At 48.8% G+C, this 23,513-nt stretch overlaps 1 protein-coding gene across 1 annotated transcript in view; it reads right to left on the bottom strand.

Annotated features, from left to right (window-relative positions):
* Positions 1 to 326: 326 nt before the first annotated feature.
* The window catches only part of CCDC180 (coiled-coil domain containing 180), an 83,897-nt gene continuing 60,710 nt past the window's right edge, over positions 327 to 23,513 (bottom strand). Inside the window, 16 exon segments of the mRNA XM_033238038.1 lie at positions 327 to 498; positions 1,693 to 1,828; positions 2,629 to 2,734; positions 5,875 to 5,986; positions 6,473 to 6,610; positions 7,173 to 7,333; positions 10,525 to 10,666; positions 11,480 to 11,546; positions 13,079 to 13,189; positions 14,784 to 14,862; positions 14,981 to 15,036; positions 15,334 to 15,506; positions 17,142 to 17,261; positions 19,500 to 19,598; positions 22,210 to 22,326; positions 22,505 to 22,649. Coding sequence (XP_033093929.1) covers positions 367 to 498; positions 1,693 to 1,828; positions 2,629 to 2,734; positions 5,875 to 5,986; positions 6,473 to 6,610; positions 7,173 to 7,333; positions 10,525 to 10,666; positions 11,480 to 11,546; positions 13,079 to 13,189; positions 14,784 to 14,862; positions 14,981 to 15,036; positions 15,334 to 15,506; positions 17,142 to 17,261; positions 19,500 to 19,598; positions 22,210 to 22,326; positions 22,505 to 22,649 — 1,894 coding nt within the window. The 3' untranslated portion in view covers positions 327 to 366.

The following is a 23,513-nucleotide window of genomic DNA, read 5'->3' on the forward strand; positions in this document are numbered from 1 at the left end:
TAAATTAAAATAATGTTTCCCCATGACCTTTAATTATTTTATTTTTCAAGATGGTGTGCCCTGCCCAGCATGCTATTTGAAGGTGATGTCCTTGGAAGTTCTGGAGTCTATTTTAAGTGACTGATTCCTGGTACTTACCTTCCCTGCTAACTACGTGGACCTCCCCTTTCATGCCTTCCTCGTGGGAAGTGGGATCCACGGCAGGGACCATGCTATGTCCTGTTTGCTGGTAAAGCTACAGTGTCCGGCACAGAGCAGGGGTGGAGGGATGAAGGGAGGGAGGGATGAATGGAAAGTAGGTAGGCAGGTAGATGGACAGGGAAGGAGTCTGCATAAGAAAGCATTTATTCATGGTGGGGTGGAGGGTCACACATACAGGCCCTGGATGGTGTGCAGGGACTGCTTCCAGCTGTCCTTCCAGCGCTGAGCCTCCTTCATCTGAGATGTGGAGTCATCCTGGATCCTCTTCAGCTCCTCCTCAAATGATGCTAAATATTTCTAGAAGGAAGGTAGCAGGAGGGGTCCACATGAGGAGAGACATCTGGCCCCTCTCCCCTAGGGCAATGCTGTAACTTGCTGGCAGGTGGCTTTTAACCCATTCCAGGCACTGGCAAGAGTTCCCCAAGTCACTTCTCAGGTAGAAACCAGGTGTAGGCCTAGTTGTTTCCCCCATTTTACAAGACAGGGAAACTGAGGCTCAGAGCCTGGTCTGGGGTCACCCAGCTAGAAGGAGGCTGATCAAGGACTAGAACCTGTGTCTATCTGACTCTGGGCTCAGCGCTCCTTCCTGAGCTCTGTCCCACACTGTGGCCTCTCGGGAGCTCAGGGCTCCCAGTTTTTGGGTAGGCTGGACCTCCCAGGCCTCCCGCCTTCACTGAACTCAGCAGGCCGAGCTGTACCCTCTGCCTGGGGTTTGGAGGGAAGCTTGGGGAGGGCTGACCCTGGGCACTTCCCAATAAGGGGGCCAGCTGGTCTCTGGGCAGGACAAGGTTTCTCTCTGGGCATCAGGACCAAAGGTCCACAGATCTTCAGAGCCAAGAGGTCACTCAGGTGGCATCTGGGTGTAGCCTCCTCATCAGGCTGTCCCCAGGGGGTCTGACAGGCACTGGGATCAAATCCTGGCTCTGCCACTCTGTAGTGGCATAGAGGGGACAAGTTTCTTTAAGCCTCAGTGTCCTCATCAGTTTTAATTTTACCTCCCTTGTGGAGGTGTTAGGAGGATTCAGTGAGATGCCTCATGTCAAGAGAAGCAGCTCCCAGTAAGCACCTCCCAGTGAGTTCTCAGGAGCTGTGACTGCTCCTGCTGCTGTGCCCCCTCCGAGCTGACTGCCACCATTGCTTCCATGCCTGGTGACAACGTTCCCTAGCTGTGACCCCACTGTGCCTTTGGAAAGCCTTTCTTCACCCCCAGTCTGGGTGGGATGTCCCTCAGCTGGGCTCCCACAGCATTGGGATCATGCCTCAGACCCACACTTGCACTGGGATGGGAGATGACCCACAGTGGCGGCGTCCTTGTGCCTGTGAACAGGGACCGTCCCGAGTGTTGAGACCTGCAGCTCTGGGGTGCACTGACATGTGTTGCCTGCTGCACCAACCAAATGTTGGGGTGCCAGGTAATGGGAAGCTCCCCCTTCCCAAGGCAGCCAACCTGAGCTGTGCTCCCCGGGACACACCCACTCCACCCCATCTCACCAGGTACACAGCATCTCGGGCTTCCACGGCTGCCAGGTGGCCCAGGGTGGTTTTCGTGGTGGATATCGATGATGTTGGCCGGAGAAGAATCTTGTTTTGAACGGTGACTTCGGTGGGTTTGATTCCTGGCCACTTCCTACAAACAAATGTGTGAAAATCTCACAGACTTGTCTTCATCATTCATAATCCACCTACCATCCCTGTTGGAAAAGCTTAGCATTTCTTTGAGAAAATTATCATGGCTTTAACTATCTTAATGAAAATAAAAGACATACTGAGTGTGAACGCTGCACTTGTTCAAGCTGTTTCATATTAGCCCACACTGGTCTCATCGCTGTGCACGGTCTGGGGTTCTGGTGGGGAAGGGGAGGGCCACAGTTCAAGTTGCTTCCCCTTTCTGAGCCTCAGTTTACTCACTGATCTGCCAGCCAGGTGGTGGCCACCAGTACCTGGTATGCTTTTCCTATGATGCTCTAAAGACCACTTCTGAGAACATAGCTGGGCATATCACTGCTCTGCTTCTTCTTGCAGAGTCACACTCTTGGGCACAGGGGACAGGCACATTGCCAACTCTCTTCACACATGACAGCTAGAGGGGCTCACGATGCCAGCAGTGATCTGAGAATATGTCTCCCACTGAGCCAGGCCTCCCTTTCATCCTGGGACCCTTTGGTGGGTCCTTATCATGTGAACTAATAGCTGTTGAGCTGTTCATATGTGCTGGGGCACCTCATGTACTACCTCATTTAACTTTCTCTTGATAATATCAAGGTAGGTGGCCATGCCCATTTCATAGATGAGGAAACCTAAGGCTCAGAACACAATGCCTTTCCCAGGTCTGTCTGACTTCAGAGCCCAAGCCTCTAACCATTACACTGTACCACCCCCCAGCAGATACAGCCATTTACAGTAGTCCTTGCTGCTCTTGGCTCTCACCTGCTTCCACGTTCAATCAAGGGTTTCTCACTCTCTTCCTTCAGGGAGAGCCCAGCGAGTTTCCTTCGTATGAGCATTGATATTTTCTGTTTGGGGGGCTCCATCCCTAGAGGCAAGAGACAGGATAGTGACTGTAGCCACACCAACAGCCTGAGATCGAGGGATTTCCCTGGCATTACACTTAAGAGGCAGGAGGACTGGTGCCCCTCCTCCCTACTCGGAGTTATGGCAGGCTGAGCCCTCTCCGTGGAGAAGCTGAATGCACCAGCCACACAGCTTGGGGTGGTGGCAGGGGCAGGAGGTCATGGCTGGAGGAATCTGAGCAGTGGTGTGGGTGCTGTTCCCAGCTCCAATCCCGAGCCTGCTGCTCTGACCTTCCTGCAGTTTCCATGAGCCCCAGGATGTGCTTCATAGAGCTTCTTTGGCTTAGGCCAGCTCATACGGGTTCCAGACTAAGAACCTCCCCTGGAACAAACACGTCCAAGGTTGTCCCTTGACTATCTAGTTCAATAAGCCAATCTCTGATGCTCTGATGTTCTTTCTAGATCAGGGGGTGAGAGGGTCAGGGGCTCTGTGTGCAGAGAACCAGCAGGCAACCTGTACACTCCTCTGCCATGAATGGCAAGGCCCAGTGGCCTGGCTCAGAAGCCGAGTTACAGAGCAGGCAGAGGCCTCCCAGGGCCTGGTGCAGGGAGTCTTCCTGGCTCAGGGGTTCCTTGCAAGGGACTGTGATCGGCTTCACTACCAGCTCACCTGCCTGTTCTCCCTGGGGTCTCGACCCCAGCATCTCTGCAAGGCCCTGATTTTCCAAACGAGGCTCACCCTTGACAGAGACCTCTGATATAGAAAAGTGACCAACACTTCAAAAATGTGTACACACTTTGATCCAGACACCGCACTTCTAGGAGTCTGTTGTCCTAGAGATGTATGGATGCAGAGATTCTCTTCAGCATAATTACAGGAGTGGGAAACTGGAAATGCTTCAAAGTTCAATAGCAAAGGGACTAATTAGTAAGTTACAGTGCTTATTAAATTATGGTGTGCAACAACTGAAAACGCTGAAGAAGAGAAGTGTTGACTGGCCAGCCTGGTCAAGGTTCACCTGCAGGGAAATCAGGTCACAAAAGTGTCCAAGCCCTGTAATCTTCCCCAGCCACCCTGACACACAGGCCTGTGCCCAAAGGGAAAGGTCTGGCAGGATGAACAGCAAATGCAAAGGGCACTGCTTTCAGGGTGAAAGGACTGTGTTCTTCACTTGCTTCTTGGTTCATACTGATTTTCTTGTTTTACTGGAATGAATGTTTATTGTTTTTGTAATAAAAACCTTTACAAATAAAAAGGATATATTTTAATTACTTTATAGATCAGTGATAAATGTATAACACTTAATGTATGATTTTAATCTTATAGCTATAAAAGTAATATGTACATTATTAAAAATGTAAACATCACTTCGTGATGAAAAAAAAAAGGTTTTAGGGATCTCTCTCAATCCCACCCAGTAGAGGTGATCATCAGCAGTTTGGTACCAGTATCTGTCTCTGTCTCTCACACAGATTCATTTAAACAGATGTGAGTATGCATGTTGATATCATGCATGTGTTTTAAAATATGGGATCATAGACATGTTCTGTTTGTCCATTTGTTTTTTCACACAACAGCCCTCCTTCATGTCTTTCCGTGTCAGCACATGCAGACCTAGTTTAACAGCTGCATGGTATTTACCCGCACATCTGGCACCCTCATTTATGCATCCAATTTTCTTTTTTTTCTTCTTTTTTTTTTGAGTCAGGGTCTTGCTCTGTCACCAGGCTGGAGTGCAGTGGTGTGATTAAGGCTCATGGCAGCCTCGACTTCCCAGACTTAAGCAGTCTTCCCACCTCAGCACCCTCCCAATCGCCCTCCACCTCCAGGAGCTGGAACGACACGTGCACACCATCACACCGAGCTAATCTTTAAATTTTTAGTAGAGATGGAGTTTTGCCATGTTGCCCTGGCTTGTCTCAAACTCCTGAGCTCAAGGGATCCACCCGCCTCAGCCTCTCAAGTGCTGGGACTGCAGGTGTGGGCCACTGTGCCTGGCCCATTGAATTTTCTGTATATCGATGTTAGTGTTGCTTCCAATTCTTTGCCATTTCAAACAGTGCTGTGAATATTTTTGAACATATACCTTTGAAAAAGTATCCAAGTATTTCTTTCAGATAAATTCCTAGAATTAGACATGCTAGGCCAAATGTCTAAACACTCAGAATTTTGACAGGAACTGACAAATTGTTTTCTAAGACAGCGGTATCCATGTATGCTCTACCAAGAGCCTCTGTGGAGCCTCTGTTTCTTGACATTCTTTTACGTTGTTACCAAATGTAAACACTTTGCCAGGCTATTGGTGAGAAATGATATCTAAATAATACTTAGATTTTCATTTTTCATCATCAGTGAAGTTGAGCATCTTTTACAGTGACTAGCCATATGAACCGCTTCTCTTTTGAAGAGCATGGGTTTGTCCTTTGTCTCTTTAAAAATTTGACCTGTGAGAGTTCTTCGTACCATAGGGAGATTAGCCCTTTCTCTGATCTATAAGTTGTGAGGAATACTTTTCCAGTTTGTGGTTTGTCTTTCCATCTATTGACATGTTTCTGTTTTTGTTTTGGCTACAAAGAGCCAGCCATTCCCTCTATGGCTTCTAGCTCTCCTGTCATACTTAGAAAAGTTGTCCCTAACCCCAAGAGTATGGAAATGTTTACTCAATAGGGTTTCATTTTTTATATATAAACATTGGGCCATCTGGCATTTGCTTTTTAATCAAAAAATTGTTTTTTTTTTTTGAGACGGAGTCTCACTCTGTCCACCAGGCTGGAGTGCAGTGGCACGATCTCGGCTCACTGCAAGCTCCGCCTCCTGGGTTCACACCATTCTCCTGCCTCAGCCTCCCTAGTAGCTGGGACTACAGGCGCCCGCCACCGCGCCCGGCTAATTTTTTGTATTTTTAGTAGAGACGGGGTTTCACCGTGGTCTCGATCTCCTGACCTTGGGATCCGCCTGCCTTGGCCTCCCAAAGTGCTGGGATTATAGGCGTGAGCCACCGCACCCGGCCAAAAAATTGTTTTTAAGGAAAACAAAAATTAATCAGTTCCCTCAATGGATCACCTGTTTTCACTCCGATAGAGTTAGGGAAAGCAGACCCCTGCCCAACCTAGCCCTCACTAGCCCCCAGGGCCAGGACACAAGGCTGGTGGTGCCTCTTACTTGCAACCTGGACGTCGTCAATGGTGACCACCTCATCCAACTGCAGTAGGAACTTCTCAGTGAAGGCGGCCAAGTTGGTTATGAAAACCTGGCCATTCCTTCTGGTACATTCCTGGAAAAAACATGGTGAGAACAGTGCTGCTGGGAGAGAATCATCCCTCCAAGGCCAGCTGAAGAGGGGATGGGTGAACTCTGCAGGGAGTTCTGGGGACCCAAGCCATTATAGCCACTGTGTCCAAGTAACCAGCATCTGGCCCTCAGCCAGGAGGCCTCTCCCAAGACGTGATCTGGTTTAAACATAAGAAATGATTCAGAAATGGACAAGGGACACAGACAATTCACAGAAGAGGAAATAAAACTAGACATGGATCACAAAATAAAAGTTATCATTAGTAATTTTATAATTAATTAATTTAGAAGTCAAAAAGGATACAAGTTAAAATGCCAATAATGGCCATTTTTACCTACAAAACCTAACCACGATCATGCCTGCTTTGGCCAAGATATCAACAAAGGGCTGCACCTGGTGCTGTCAGTGGCTGTCCATTGGGCTATTTTTGGAGCGTGCCTGGACTGGGGAATCAACAGTATCACTGACCTCCAGCTTCTCCCTGTTCATCCTAATCATGCTGTCCAGCTCTTCCTGCCTTTTGTCTTCACTTAAGTGTAGAGACTCCATATCTTGGAAATGTATGGGGTGTCCAAGATTTAGATGGAGCTTCTGGGCATTTTTGTCCTTTAATCAAACAATCCAGAATTCAGCAGTGATGTTAACCCACCAAAAGTCACTGACCTATGTCTTCTGTCAATTATGATTATGGCGAGACTCATGTGTCCTCTGACCTGGATGTGTGGGGGTGATGGGTGGGCAGAAGAGTGGCAGAGGGGTTAAGAGGGGGGCCATGGCTGGAGCTGACTCAGGGGGTTTGGAAGAGAAAAGGCTGAGCATCTGTCCAGCACAATTAGAGCTTTAGTCCAGTGAAACCAGCAGCACCCATGTTCCACAGCTCCAAAGACCAGTGTGGACAATTATTGTTATCTCAATGAGTACAGCCCCATGGAACCCAGCATACCCACCCACTATAGCCAACAAGGAGTTTACTGAACACCTTCTATGTAGAAGCTGTTGGTTCAGTTCTTATTTTGCCAATGGCTCCTGTCCCAAGGACCCCATCCAAAAATCCCAAGCCCAGCTCACCTTCTTCACTTGGACTTGGCCCTTCCCACAACCTGCCACCATTTCTGAACTCCCAGTTCCCCTGGTCCTGGAGTGGAAGGGCTCGTCCTGAGGCCCTCACCTTTCTTTTCTCCAGCTGCTTCTGCTGTCCCTCAAACTGTCCTCGGATCTCCTTTACGGAGGTGCAAAACTTTTTCCAGTGGTGCTCCTTGAAATTCTCCATCACCAGCCAACACACTTGGGGCAGCAGCTCCTCAAATCTCCTCATCTGGATCCGTAATTCTGCCAGAATTGCGGGTAAGAGGCCAAGGGAGGGAACAGATTAGAATCAAGTTGCAGAGGTGATCTCTACAACGAGGCCCAAAGCAGCTTCCCAAAGACAAAATATTGGTCTCTAATGTGGTAACAGCTATTCCATCAAAAGGGGTCCTGAGGTCAGGCTTAGTATAGAAAATACAGGCTTAGCCAGTTGCAGTGGCTTACACCTATAATCCCAGCACTTTGGGAGGCTGAGGTGGGAGGATTGCTAGAGGCCAGGAGTTTAAGACCAGCTTGGGCAACACAGCAAAACCCTGTCTCTAAAAAAAATTTAAATATTAGCCAGGCATGATGGTACATGCCAGCTACTCAGGAGGCTAAAGTGGGAGGATTGCTTGAGCCCAGGAGTTTGAGGCTATGGTGAACTATAATTGCACCACACTGTAGCCTGGGCCACAGAGTGAGACCCTCTCTTTAAAATAAAAATAAAATAAAATAAAATAAAATAAAGGCTTAAATAAATTCAAACGGCTTCTATATACTCTGCAGACTTCTCATCTCATTTAAAATGCATTGTGTCTCTTGGCATTTTTGGCAAGTTCTCATCCATTATTTCTATTATTGCCTTGATTCTAGGTCTTCTTCTTTCTCTGGATCTCCAAATGGCTGTATGTTAGACCTGCTCTTTCATTCATGTCTCTTTACCTCTCTCCCATATTTTCATCTCTTTATCTTTCTGTGTTATATTCTGGTTATTTTCTTTGGATTTGTCTTCCAGTTCACCAACTCTACTTTCAGCTATATGTAACCTGGTGGTAAAGTCATGCATAGTTTTAAAATTTCAACTCTTAATTTTTCCTTCATGAAAGTTCTATTTTATTCTCTTTTATAGCTCATTGGTCACTTTCATAGTCTCTTGCTTCTTATTCATGTTTCCAATTCCCCTTTTATTTGACTAGAAGTGTATTATTTTATGTTCTGTGTCCAATACTTATAATATCTGAAGTCTTTGCTGGTCTCCTCCTGCCTAGGAAACATAAACACTGTTTCCTTGTGTTTATGGGAATTTTGTTGCTCTTTGTTTATTACTGTGAGCTCTTATTCTGGGCATTTTATTTGTGGGAATCCTTTGAGGCCTGAACTGAAGGTAAGTTTTCCTAGAGAGAATTTGTTACATCTCCAACAAACAAGCTTCTGAACACCACCAACTCAAGATCATTTTAAGCTCAGTTATTAGCCTGAGGTCTTTTGGATGAGCCAAAAAAGCAAAATTGAATTCATGTTTAGATAAGTGTGAATTATCTAAACATAAATTTAGAAACCACACGGACTGGCATATAGTTCTGGGTTTCTCTTTGGAGTTTTTTTTTTCTTCACCCAGTACCATGGTTTTTGATAAAACAGTTTCCTTCTCATTGCTGGAGGGAGAGAGGGAGGAGCTTGGTTTCCATCTCATTTGCCTTACTCTGGAAGCCCTGTTGGGTTCCAGCTTTAGGTGCCTTGTTCCTTTAAGACTTCCCATTTTGGAGGTCTGTGGATTTGTCTCTTGTTCCCAATACCCTGGAGGCCATGAAAATAGAGGCTCAAGTTCACCGGGGAGTCAGCAAATGCCCCTAGGGCAATAACCAGGGTTACTACTTAATTTATCACTCAGAGTTTCTATTTTCACTTAATTTTTGGCTTTTGTGTATTTCTCACTTTACAGATAGCTTTCTAATGCATTTAAAAGATTTTATTACAAAAATATCTTATGCAGCATTTTACATGTTTTTAGTGGGAGAATGGATCCCCCATTAGCCTGCCAAGCTGCAGGAAATAGAAGTCTTCACTAGTTTTGAGTTTACCAGAGAGGGATGCAGTCTGCAGCATTTTCCAAGCCCATTTGACCACGGAACCCTTGTTTTGAGGACAATCATGTGGGATGGGATCCCCCAGAGTTCACATGGGGGAAATTCTGAGCTATAGAAACACAACAATGCCTGCAGTTTCAATTCCAGTCATTCAACAACCACAGCTATGAACACTATCACTGCTTAATTCCCTGTACATGCCAAGTCTGTGTGAGGGACTTAATCCTCAAGAAGGCCTTCTGTGGTGGATGTTATTAATATCTGCAGTCCACAGACAAGAAAACTGAGGCTTTGGCTGGGTGCAGTGGCTCATGTCTGTAATCCCAGCACTTTGGGAGGCCAAGGCAGGCAGACCATCGGAGGTCAGGAGTTCGAGATCAGCCTGGTCAATGTGGTGAAACCCTGTCTTTACTAAAAATACAAAAATTGGCCAGGTATGGTGACATGTGCCCGTAGTCCCAGCTACTCAGAAGGCTGGGGCAGGAGAGTCTCTTGAACCCAGGAGACGGAGGTTGCAGTGAGCCGAGATTGCAGATCACGCCACTGCACTCCAGCCTGGGCAACAGAGTGAGACTCTGCCACAAAAAAAAAAAAAAAAAGAAAAGAAAATTGAGGCTCAAGAGGTGAGATCATTTGGCCAAGGTAATACAGCTGGGAAGTGGCAGTGCTGTGTCCCGGCCCAGGTCTGGCTATCCCCTGAACTCTCCTCCTTCTACCCAGAGGGCCTCTGAAACAGCACAGTAGACCACGGCAAAGTGTGACAGATTCATACAATGGAATATTATTCATAGATAAAAAGGAATGAAGTACTGGCACCATCTACAACATGCATAAACCTTGAAATACTATGCAAAATGAGATAAGCCAGTCCCAAAGACTACATACTATACAATTCTATTCTCATAAAAGTAAAGAATAAGGAAGTCTATAGAGACAGAAAGTAGATTAGTGGTTGCTTTAGGCTGGGGAGGGGCTGGGGGATGGGGTTTCTAAAATTGATGGTAGCAGTGACTGCATAAGTGTAAATAAACTAAAAACCACATTGAGTATACTACGCGGGTAAATTTTATGGTATGCAAGTATCTCAATAAAGCTGTCAAAAATATCTGTAGAAGAAACCAAATATTTTTAGAGGTACAAATCACCATATTTCTCAAGAAAAGTCAACTTTTTTCTTGCGTGGTCACATTTCCCCAGTACAATCTGGTTATTGTTTTTACCTAATTTTAAGAGGTCAGCTGTTCACAGGGAAGCTCCTCTGCCTCCCCTAGAGGGGAGGATCCAGGCCACAAGGCCAAGGCTGAGCTCCATCACTGGCTTCGCGCCCTACCCGGCTCTCCATGCCTACCTGCTGCCTATACTCACCTATGAGGCAGGAGTTGTGGTACTTATTTGCCTGGCTCTGGTACTCCAGGATCTTTTTGCTGATGTTCTCGGCACACTGGTCAAAGGTGTCATACATGCAGTCAGGCCTGGTGACTGGGCGTTTTTCTTTACGGTAGAACTCCTGCCAGAGAGGGTGACCATGTGTGCGTGAGGACCCCATGGGACTCTGGCTCTTGCTCCTGGGATCCACCAGCCTGCCCTCACCTCCACACTCCCCAGCCTTTACTCGTGGCTTCCCCTGTGGAGGTGACATGGGCAGACACTCCTTCTTCCCTGTCCGCACGTGTTGCCTCCCTGGGCCCACCTGGAGTGAGTGGGGCCATGGCCAGCCCTTGTTATTTCCTGAGTGACTGGCGAGAATCCTATTTATTTTTCAAGACCCAAATCAATGGAATCTCAAATTGGTGACCAGGTTGGGAGCTTACAAGGAAGTGCCAAGCTGGGTATAGGGTGCAGGCCACAAAGATGCGTGAGCCAGGGACCCTGCCCTGAAGGAGGCAGACAGACCCGTGGGAGGCAGAAAGGAGAACTCACCCACACCACAGTGCAGGGTATGTGGGAACAGGGCACTGGGCAGCTTGTCTGGTGCCTGCTCCCACTGCCCCACCTCCTTCTGTGTCCCTGCCACATCTGTCAGCTTCCCAAGGGCCTGGGTGCCTTGGGGACAGAGGGTGGGCTTGTTCCTCTTGACACACACAGTACCTGACATGCAGTTGGTGTCTTAAGAAATGTTTGATCAATTAGATGAATGAATGAGGTTTGGTTTCTAGAAGAAAAAAAACTCATAGGGAGGTGACAGAAGCTGGGGAGCTGTGGTCATGGCGGGGATGGAATCCTCTCTTCCTCATTTTCCCCCAAGTGGCCATGATCAGCAGACTGCAGAAGGTAGGGGTGGCTTTCAGGGCAGGCACAGGCCATGGGTGGTGGTCCTCACCTCTGCAACCGTCAGCAGGTTCTCATTGCTTTCCCAGAGGAGGGTCAAGATGATCCCCTTAAAATCCCTGCAACACACACGAGACATACCTGAGGGGCCCGGTCTAGACACACCAATATGGACAGAACCAAACGAGCAGAACTTTCCAAGTGCTCTGTTTTAGCCATGACACTCCTTGAAATTACTCACTCTTGCCCCAGGACCTCTGCCCACTCTGATTCCACTCTATAACAGCAGCTAACTTTCTTCTCTTCTCGGTTGCATTTGTTCCTGCCCTTCCTCAGACCCCAGCTCAGCAGCAATTTCTGACCACCTGGTTTTAATGATCTTGGATTAATGCCCCCTCAGCCTTATGACACATACTAATCAGGTGGATTTGGGATTGATTTATGTGACTGGTTGATTAACCTCCATCTCTCCCAGCAGACTGTGAAGGCCACTAGGTGTTTAAGATCATAAACGGGAGGCCATCAGGCTGAAACGGTTCCAGTGCCTGGAGTTTCTCGCTAGAAAACAAACCCAACTCAGAGTGAATGGTCATCGTCTAGGAAAATGAAATGTAAGCTTAACCAGTCAGAAATAGCCAGTTAGGAACTTCTCACTTTAACCAAGCAAATATTTTCTTTGCCTTCCTTCTATGAACACCTTATAAAAGGTTTCCCCTGGTGTTCCCTGAATCACTTGGGGTCCGGCACTGCCCAATTCATGAATTACTGACTGTTCAAATAAACTCACCAATATTTTAATGTGCCTGAGTTTATCTTTTGACACAGGACATGGACCTGTCTGTACTTGTTCACCATGGAATCCCCGGCCCCATTGCAGTGCCTGCACCGGGCAGTGCCTCGATTAGCTGAAAGAATGATTACTCATAAATAGTAATCAAATGAACAGGACTTCATGCAGGACCAAACATCCTCCTGCAACGAGCTATAAAAATTAGAGAGCCGAAGTATTCACGGTGCAGGAGCGTCCTTGGGTGTGGGACGAGGGAACTGTCTACCTGCCAGCTGGAGGCCACACCTGGGCTGCCTGATGTCACAGCCATCCTCTGCAAACTTCATGACCCCAGAGATGAGGGTCCCAGGGTGAAAGGGCTGATGAGAGGGGTACACTGTCTGGAGGGATCTCTAATACAGGGGGAGAGGGGGCTCCTTTGTGGAACTTGACTTTCTTCGAAGGCTTTTTGTTTTCTGAACTTGGTATTTTGCTTGTTTGCTTGCAGTGAAGCTATACTAAGTTTAACTGCTTTTGTTTTAATCACTGGAGTTACAATAAAGGAAAAGAGAAATGGGGGAAAGTACTGAAAAAAAGTACAAAAAAAAAAGCTCAGACCTCGAACGGGGTCTGCTGCCCTACCACCAGGGAATGCTTGTTAGCTTGGAAAATGTGAGATGTTGATGAAAATGTTTCTCAACAAATTCAGGTGAAATGGGCTGAGACACACTGACCTTGACCTTTGCTATCCCCCCTCACCCCTCCTCTGCTTGGACCTGCCATTCCCCTTTCTGATTTTTCCCCTCAGCTGAGTCACATTTGCTGCCCCTCCCAACCCCAAACAGGTTAAATGCAGTCAAAAGGAAAGGTGTTGTTACTCACTCAGCAGGAGGAGGAGGCTTGTCCCCAAGCACCTGGTACTTTCTCTCCATTCTGTTGGGCTTGGGGTGCCGTGTGAGGCTGTGGGACAAAGGTGGGTGGGTGGTCTGGAGGCTGTGGACAGATGCAAGGCAGGTCTGAGCCTGCAGGATCCCTGCCTGGGTTTCTGGAGGCATGGGGCCTGCCCGTGGGCAACCGGACTCCCATTTCTAGGTCCCAGCCCTTTGAGACGTGCCCCTTCTTAACAGCTGTGAGTCTACCTTACCGTGAGTTGAAACCTTAACCACCTTAACTGCTGAAACCCAACCACAGCTGCTGTGAGAGGGCGAGGGGCGGAGGTGCTCAGGCCCAGAAATTTGCATTCTTGCTTCCCCGTGATGAGGACCCAAAGGCAAAAAACATTGAGTCACAGGTAGGGTTGCCAGATTTAGCTATAACAATACAGTACGCCCATTTAAATTTGAATTTCATATAAACAGAGTGATTTTCAGTATTAGTGTATCACGTGCAGCATTTGGGACATACTTATGCTAAAAAAAATTAGGTGGTGTTGATCTGAAATTCCAGTGTAGATGGGCACCCTCTCTTTTGTCTGGCAGCCCTAGTGACATGGACTTCGTTTTGTAACCTCTGAGAGACTGAACATGGAAACAGGTCATGGCCGGATCATATAAAAAACAGAGCTGTGTCCCGTGATGTGCAGCAACCTAACCAGGAGGCCGCCCCGCCTTAGCTACAAGAAACCACCCAGGAAGTCAGCCTGCTCTAAATCAGATTTGCAGGAAGTGAGATTGTCATCCCTGGGGATGGTCCAGGAAGCTACAATATCACCTATAACAGTAGGCCCCAAATGGCCAGGACTTAATTAATAAATGACAGCTTCCCTAATTTTTGTCTTCATTTCCAACTTTGGGTCAACCAGAGAAAGCCAAACATGTCCCCTAACCAATCACATGGGATGCCCTGCTTTCGGTGGGCAGCCTCCAGCTTCTCCATGCCAGCATCCCCTAACCAGTGCACAGCTAGAGAGGAGGGTAATGCTTCCCACTCCTCTGCCTGCCCTGGGAGCTCTGCTGAAACGCCCTGGATGGTGACTGACTCCCTGCTGCAGTCAGCTCTGAGTCAATAGCCTTTGCTCTTCTCATATGGCTGGTCTTTGTTTCTTTCCTCATTGCACACAGCACGCATGCTCAAAAAGACCTTCTGGAGGGAAAGGCAAAGCAGGGATTCCCCTTGCCTTCTCAAAACCAGGAATGAACCCATGTCAACCAGGTTGACACAAAGAGCTAGCAAGTCTATTCAGCCACAGGGCTTCTGATATGCACCTTCCATAAAATCTGCATGTGGGGTAAACTTTGAGTCTTACGACCCCACTGAGACTTGGTGGGCAGCATGCCAAGGACCAGAACTCTTTCTGCTCTGTGATGTCCCTCCAGGAAAGCCATCTGCCCTGTCTTTCTAACCATGACCATGTGTGGAAGGTGGCAGGGCTGAGATCCATCAGCACCATGGACAACCAGCAAACCAAGGATGGCGCCTGACTAAAGCCGGCATCAGAGCTCACCCGTCACTGCACCCTGTGGAGTCCCAGAGCTGAGAGCACTGTGGTGCCTTCCAAGGAAAAGCCTGGGAAAGCCATAGGTCGTGTCCTGCCTTTGTGTGGGGGGATGAACTGGGAAGGGGCGATTCTGGCTGCCCTGTGTCCTACCTGCTTGCAGAGGTGCCACTGGCGCTGGGCACAGCCTTCTTCCCAGAGTTTTCTGGCCGGCACCGATGTCGCTTGAAGCCTTTGGGTGACGAGGACCCAGGACAGGAGCAGAGGACAGGAGGTGAGAATGGGCCACACAGCACCACCAGCCCCCGCCTCACTGCTGCCCTGAGACCCACAGGCCTGTGCGCCTCTACCTGTCTGGGACCGATCTTTGTCACAATGGTGGGTTGGCCATTTTGTGTTGGGAAGTCTGAAACCAAAGGAAAGGGTGTGAGCTCTTCTATGGTGACCATGGGGACAGCTTAGGCTGGGCTCTGAGCAGTATCCCAGTTAGTCCTCAGTGCCACGTCACTCAGTCCTGTCACGAGCCCCATTTCAGATGAGGAACTGGGGCTCTGGGTGGGTAAGCCCTTTGCCTGAGGTCACAGGCTCTCAGGGGTGGACTCACATGGGAACCCCAGTGTGTGGAGCCCCAAAGCTGGTCCCTGAAGGTCCAGGGCCAGGGGCAGGGGTGGCAGGGCCTCAGGTGCACCCTGGGGCCACTCACTGCAGGATCTTCCTGATCACATCCACAGCGGGGTCTTCAATCAGGGGCTTCCCCATGCGGCTCAGCTGGGCGAAGGACTCAGGGGTGACCACATCCGGCTTGGCCTCCTCCTCAAGGGCTTCTGAAGATGTCAGGATGTCACTCTCTTGCTCCAGGTCCTTCAGGATGGTATTCTGCAGGCCAGAGAGAAGGGTCTAAGTGTGTAAGGACCGGCCCAGATGCCAGCGAGGCAGCAGGCCGAATTCATGTTCCCTCCCACCCTGCCTCAGTGGAGTGACTGCAGGCAAACTGACTGACCTCATTGAGCCACACTGTTTTCTCCTCTATAAAGTGATCTCCCTTACAGAGCCATTAATTCATTCATCCGTTTATTCATGCCTTTAGAGATGTTTCCTGGGTGCCTGCTCTTCACAAGTCTCTGCCCATATTCTAGGAACACAGGGGCCAGGAGGCCATATATGACCCCTCCCGTCTCAAAGTTTGTGGTTTAGTCAGAAAAGACAGACATTTAACTTGCACTCATACCAATAAATGCTTCTCCAAAACTGGGACCAGTGCTGTGAAAGAAAAGTTCCAGTATCTTCTGTGAGATTGAAGTTAGACCTGCAGATGTGCCCGGTCAATGTTTTTGACCAAATGGATGGGGGAATGAATGCCAGGCAGAGTGAGTGGCCAACTCCCCTTGAGCAGGCTCCTAGAGAAAGTGTGGAATTGGTGCCCGCGTGAGCACCTAGGCTGTTCTCTCTTTCATTCTGAGTCTCATCTTAGCAATGGCCTGTCAGTCCCTTGAGTGAAGGTCCTGGGAGACCTTCACTCAAGGTCTCCTAGTCACTCAATACCTTCATGCTAGACCCTTGGAGCCTCATGCTGCTGGACACTGCATCAGAGGTAGATGGATGCCTGGTGCTGGCTGTATGGTGGGAAGGGCCTCCCCATGGAAGGAAGGCTGGTCAAGGATTGGCGGTGAGAGCAGGGCCTAGTATTGCTCTACTCTGCAGACATTGGCTCTCGGGCCCTTCTCTGGAAGTTGGCTGAGCATCTCAGCCCAATGTGAGGTGTGGGCAGGGGTGGGAGTGATGCAGGCTCTGCCCATAGAGGCTTGCAGTCTCAGGACAGATAGCCTCCGAAATGGAGACCCCACCGCATGGTCTGCAGGCTGATGGGGAAGTGGGAGGTACTATGGGCTAGGAGACCCCGACCCAGACCAGGGGGTGAGAGGAGTCTTGGTGGGGAGTGACATCTTAGGCAGAGTGAGAGGGATGAAGAGGCATGGAGGACAAGCCACAGAGGCTGCTGTGTGTCCAGTGAAAGGGTTTGGACTTTGCCCCAAGGGTAGGGGAGTGACATGGTCAGACCAGCCTCTTCCGGCCATGTTCGGGGAACAGACCATAGGAGATGTGAGAGGATGTGGTCATCAGGCAGGCAAGAGGCAGGGGTCTGGATGAGGTGTTGGGGGTGCCATGGGGAGAAGCCAGGGCTGCCCGTGGGTGCAGGAGGGAAGGAAGAGGCTGAGAGGTGGGACTGGCTTGAGATTCCGTGGATAGGGTGAGTGAGGGTCCTGATGGAGCAGGGGAGGTAGTGCCAGGAGCTGAGGGGTCTCCTCCGAGACCAATGCAAGGAAGTGGCCCATTGGGGACTCGAATCCAGCTCTGACTTCACAGCTTGTGATCTTTCCATGGCATCTCAGGAAGCCTGATGTCCTGCGGATGCCTGGGAGTCCCCTGTTCCCTTCGGCCCCCCTGCAGGTCTCCTGGGAGCCCAGACAACAGCTCACCCACCCTTTCCTGCCACCCCATCCCATTCCTTACTGTAAAGACCAGTTCAGTCATGGACACCCTGTCCAGGCTGCAGTTAAGGTACTGAATCCTCTGGCTCAGTTTTTCTTTCCAAGTTTGGACGAAGCCGAGGAGTTCTTCTGTGGTCACTGTCTAGTGAGAACAGGGAGGAAGAAAGCCCCCAAGGAAGCAGACTGCAGGATGGTGGGCAGATTCTGTGGGAAGTGCGGGAACAGAGGCTGGGCTGGTGAGGATGCCTCTTGGCTTGATGGAGGCTCCTCACATGCAGGGAGGGCCCCTGGGGAGTGGGGAAGGCTGGGCTGGCTCTGCTAGGCAGCCTTCACTTCACAGTGAAGGACAGCACACCCTTCACTGATGGGGACATCAGGAGTTCTCTTTCTGGATCTACAGGTTCAACTCTGGGCAAACGACTTAAACTTGCTCAGCTTGGTCTCCCCATCTTACAGATGGGGACACAAAATATTCCCTAGGATCTCCTCGGCTCTCACATTCTATGTTTAGAAGGAAACATTTGACCCAGGTGGCAAGGGCATGCACGAGTGTGTAGGAGAGTGATCTGGCCATCTCCACGGCAATGTCTAACACTCCCTTGGAGCAGCACCCCACAGGTGTGCAGGAATGCGACTGTGAGGATCTTCCCTCTTGCCACACATTCAAGGCACACTCTTGTCCCCTAATCACCCCTCTGCAGACTGTCCAGCCAGCCTCCTCTGTCAACACAGGAATGCCCGCACACCCATGCCCACATGCTCCTCACCTGGCTGGGAGGCTGGGCAAGCCCCTGGCACCCACCCAACACCCTAACAGGAGAGGACAGAGCAGGGGTTGGGAGGTGAGGATGTGAGAGACTGGATGTTTCTGTTCTGGCGAGGTGGAGCTGCCTTAAAGAGCCTGTTGAAGAGTTACAGCTGATTAACCTCATCTTCCCCCTGCTTCCCATTAGGGGGCTCATAAGAGACATCAGGCAAGTCACAGGCAAAATATAGGAGCCACCTTTGCTCTGCACATCTGCACTGCAGGGCAAGTAATCTCAGTGGATGTGTGGAAACAAGCGCATATATATACATAACAGGGTTTAGAGTGCCTCTGTGCAAAATGAGAATAGTGAGAGGGACATTTATTCTGCAAACTATGCTTTGTGGGTGTTTACGTTTCTTTCAAGAGTCATGCAATATACTATATAAGAAAAAGCAATAAAGACAGAAAAATGTCCTCTCAGTGCTAATAATACAACTGCAATTCAGAGTCACTGAAATGGTAGAGAAAAGACAGAGAATGGTGAAGGGAAAGCTTCCCACTCCAGAACCTTCAGGCTGGGGTGTCTGGTTCTGGGATCACCTGGTTGGGCTGTTAAGGAAAGGTTCCCTGGTGTGGCCTGGGCGACAGGCCAGGGGAGACTGAATTGAGCAACTTTAAGTCATTTGCCCAGAGTTGAACCCGTAGATTCAGGAAGAGAACTCCCGATGTCCCCTGTCATTGAAGGGTGCACTGTCCTTCACTGTGCAGACTCGGGGACAGAGTCGGGCACTCATGGCAGAAAAACAAGCACATAGACATCCAGAGACCTGCTCAGAGGATCAGGGCCAGGCAAATGCTTGGAACCACACTCCTTGCAAACTCTGCTTCAATTCATACTTTAAACAGAGAAAACCAGTTTCTGTGCTATGATCCAAAGAAGCAAGTGAGGCCGGGTGCAGTGGCTCACACCTGTAATCCCAGCACTTTGGGAGGCTGATGTGGGCGGATCAATTGCGGTCAGGAGTTCTGAGACCAGCCTGGCCAACATGGTGAAACCCTGTCTCTATTAAAAATACAAAAACTAGCCGGGCATGGTGGTGGGTGCCTGTAGTCCCAGCTACTTGGGATGCTGAGGCCGGAGAATCACTTGAACCCGGGAGACAGAGGTTGCAGTGAGCTGAGACTGCGCCACTGCACTCCAGCCTGGGTGACAGTGTGAGACTTCATCTCAAAAACAAAAAGCAAGTGGAAAGTCAAACAAAAAGTGGTTGTTCAGGGGGCAGGGCCCCGCTTCTGTTATGCTTCTGGGACTGAGTTCTCCTTACAGCAAGGGACACCTGGTGACATCCCAAGGGAGTGAGGTCAGAGGAAGCCAGACTCAGGCCTCCCCCAAATCTAGACACTGCTCCATGCTTGCCTGGGAGGGGTTGGGGGTAGAGAACAGTGGCTGCTTTCTCTTCTGTTCCTTTCTTCATTCCATGAAACAGGGGTTAAGTAGGAAGGCTCAGAGATGTTCCCCCATCCCACCTTGTGCTGGAGAAACCCTATACACACATATACGTTTATTTCACATTTATGATTCTAGCATGATATATCTTTATTATTCACAGGCAGAATCTATTGAACACTTACGGTTTTCTCTCCCCTGGACTCTTGACAAGTTTTTATCTTGTTCTGAAGCTGTTGCAGAGAGAAATTTAATCCATTTGTTTGTGAATTGGATTTTGCCACCTAGAAAACCAGAGGTTCCAAGATTTTGTTTCTAGAATACATATTGTGATCTGGGAAATGTTCTGTGAAACATACCATCTGAGAAACTGATTAAGCATGGAAAAAATGAAACCAGGGGAAAATATGCAGTTTTACCAGACACTAGATTGATACAAATTAAAAAGATTTTTTTTCCTCTCTCAAGTAAGCTTCAAGCAAAACTGGCACCCCAGAGTGTGGTGAGGGAGTTGGGAGGGCAGGCCTCACTTTAGCAGTGCAGGGCCAAGACTGTAAAAACTCCCTGGAAAGCTTCGAGAGCCATAGAAAGGTCATGCTCTGACTCAGGACTGTGGCTTCCACGAAGCACCCTAAGGATGCAGTCAGATTGTCCTGGCAAGTGCACAGGCTCTGCTCCAGCAGTGCAGGGCCAAGGCTGGAAAAACTCCCTGGAAAGCTTAGAGAGCCATGGAAAGGTCATGCTCTGACCCAGGACTGTGGCTTCCAAGAGGCGTCCTAAGGATGTGGTCAGACCGTCCTGGCAAGTGCACTTCTCACAGCATCACCTTTCATAACAAGAAGCGAAATTCACCAAATGTTCCTCCAGAAAGGAATGCTTAAGTAAAATGTCAACACATCCATGACAGAGACACCATCAAAATAGTGTCTTTGCAGAATATTTAAAGATTATACAGCTTATAAAACTGGTATAAATAGCAAGCAGCCAATTTTGGCATATCTCCATCTTTTCGTGTATAGAAAAAAAGCTTAAAAAATAAGTGGAAATCTTTAACAGGGGTTATGCTATGTGGCAGAATTATGGTTTACTTTCAGTTTTGTATTTGTTCTATATTCCCAGTATTGTCCATGATGGAAATGTATTTTGTTTATCACAGGTGTTAGATATTTTGAAATGCAACCCCTGTATACCACAAACAGTCCCCAAATATCAACTCAGAAAAAAGAATCAGTGCCAGCACCAGCTGGAGGCCCATTAAGAATATGCTCCTTAAACAAGAGTGTGGTGACATGCCCTGGAGCCATGGGCTCTGCTGCCTGCAGCTGCCTCCTGCTCCTTCTGGAATGACTGGAAGCCGGTCCTGAGAGGTTCATCTGGGACCTCCACCAGAGCCTGCCTTTATTAAGGATTCACTATGCTCCAGGGACTATGTCATGAGTTTAGCACATATTAGCTCCTTTATCGGTGCCATAATATTAGGAATTGCTTTTATGATTCCCATTTCACAGATGGATGAATTAAATGCTTCTTGGGGCGAAAGGGGCAGGAAGCTGGGTCTGGAGTCCCTGTCTCAGAGCCTGAGATGCCAGCAAACCCTTCTTTTATCGAACTGTACTTGCCACTCCCAAAAGACAAGGCTGTCCTCCTCACCTCCGCTTGTCCTAGCCCTAGTGGGTCCTCAAACATTGTTCCCTGAATGGGCATTGACCTATGCCGATAACCCAGGCCCTTCACTTCCAGTGTACCCCAAGTCCCTCTCATCCCACTTCCACTCAGCTCTGGAATCAGAATGCGTCCCTGCTGACATTGTGCCCAGGCCATGATTCTCTCTCCCTCAGCCTCGCACTTCTGCCTCACTCCTACCCACCTCCAGCCTTTCTGTGGTCAGCAGCCAGGACCTCTACCCTCCAAGTTTAGCCCCGAGCACGCAGCCCCACCTGAACCCTTCCCAGGCCCCCACTGCCTCCCCGCTGGTGCTCTCCAATCACAGAGCTCCCTACTCCCTCCCTCGCACTCTTGTAGTCCTGGGCTCCGGCCCCCTGGATTTTCTCCAGCATCTCTCCAGAACGCTTCACTCCTCACCGCCTACCTGGCTGGTTCCTACTTCTCCCTCAAGCCTCTGGAAGCCCCACTTTCTTAGCCCAGGTGAAGTTCTCTGGCCCCTCAATCCCCAAACAGCCACCTTCTCCTTCTGTTGCACACATGGCCTGTTTGTGGTTAAGGCCGTAAGCTCTGATGTCCGTCAGACCTCGGTTCACATTTTGACTTTACCCTTTAAGAGCTCTGTATTCCTACCTAAGTCACTAAAATGCTGCCTCAGTTTATCTCTAAAATGGGTATAAAAAACAGTACTTGCCACCTATAGTTCTTGTGAGGACTAAGACAGCTAATCAAAGCAAGTTTCTCAGCAGGATGAATGGTGCGCAATAACTAGTAAACGTTAGCGGTTATTAAGATTTCATTTTTGGCCAGGCACAGTGGCTCATGTCTGTAATCCAACACTTCGGGAGGCTGAGGCAGGAGGATCGCTTGAGCCCAGGAATTCAAGACCAGCCTGGGCAACATAGGAAGACTCCATCTCTACAAAAATAGAAAAAATTAGCTGGGCATGGTGGCGTGGGCCTGTAGTCCCAGCTACTTGTGGGACTGAGGTGGAAGGATTGCTTGAGCCCAGGAAGTTGAGGCTACAGTGAGCTGTGTTCACGCCACTGCACTCCAGTCTGGGTGACAAAGTAAGACCCTGTCTCAAAAAAAAAAAAGATTGTTTCTGTCTTCCTGGCTGGAGAGCAAGTCCCATGCACAGGACAGAGACCACACTGGCCTCCCAGCACTGGGGACAGTGCCTGGTGTGCAGGTGTGTGTGATAAAGACTCTTGAAGAATGAACCTATCCTACCTGGCACTTGATGTGCACTTGCAGATTCGTCAGCAGCCGCTGGGTTTTCTCTATGAAAATAAGGTCCACAGACAGGTTATGGAATTTGCTTTCAAACTTGTTGATAACATCATTGGCCTGCACAGAGAGATAAAGGGTAAAGGACAGGGGCTTAATCTGGACCTTTTGGACTCTGAAAGAGGAGAGGGACAGGCCCAGTGAATGGTTGGATGGAGGGCTTAACCCTCCCTTCAGAGGAAGTTGAGCAAGGGATACTGTGGAACCGGTTGGCCTGGGGCCTGGCTGGGGGCCCCACCTGGTCCAGGTACTCGTTCTCCATCTTCTCCATGTTGAGCATGATGACACTGTCAACCAACTCTATCCGGGCAGCTTCCTTCTCCAGTCGGTGACACAGTGAATTGATTTCTTTAGGAGAAAAGTTGCCTCCCTCTGAAAACAATCTGAAAATAATCAGAGAGAAATAAAAGCCACGGATCAGACCTGAGAGTTCTCATCTATCCCAAATACTGTGGCTGATACACACTTTTAATCTAGGCTTCCGGTTAGAGTTCCAGATGTGGGAAAATGAATGCAGATAGCTTAAGGACAGGAGTAGGATTCATAAATGGTGCAGAATTTCCATTTTTGTCACTTCATCAGGTTGGAGACCCTAACAGACCCAATTGAAACAAAATTCAAAATAAAAATAGCTTTCTTGGAACTGTGTAAAGGTAAGAATTCCACATAAACTTGCCAGGCGTGATGGCTCATGTCTGTAATGCCAGAATTTTGGGAGACTGAGGCAGGAAAATCACTTGAGGCCAGGAGTTCAAGATTAGTCTGGGCAACATTGCATGACCCTGTCTCTACAAAAAGTAAAAAAAATTAGCCAGGTGTGGTGGCATGTGCCTGTGATTCCAGCTACTTGGGAGGCTGAGGTGGAAGGATTTCTTGAGCCTAGGAGGGAGATGTTGCAGTGAGCTGAGATCGCGCCACTGCACTCCAGCCTGGCTGACAGAGTAAGATTCTACCTCAAAAAAATAAAATAAAATAAAAAATTCCAGATGAAGTGACACTAGAAGGGAGCTTGGGAAGTGGGCAGCACCTGAAGCCAAGACTTTGCACCGGAGCCTTGGAGTTTCAGTCTTGGTGACTGCACAGGTGAAGGGATAGCCTAGAGCTGGATCCAGAGGACAACCCTTGCATTACAAGACTGAGGAAGAAACGAATCCACCAGATACCAGGACTCTCGCCTGTCTAGATCCAAGTGCAAAGAGGAAAGAAAAGATCTCTCTCCTCTGAAAATTCATCACACAAACTAGACT

Source organism: Trachypithecus francoisi, unplaced genomic scaffold, assembly GCF_009764315.1.
Source record: "Trachypithecus francoisi isolate TF-2019V2 unplaced genomic scaffold, Tfra_2.0 Lachesis_group16, whole genome shotgun sequence".
Classification (NCBI taxonomy): Eukaryota; Metazoa; Chordata; class Mammalia; order Primates; family Cercopithecidae; genus Trachypithecus; species Trachypithecus francoisi.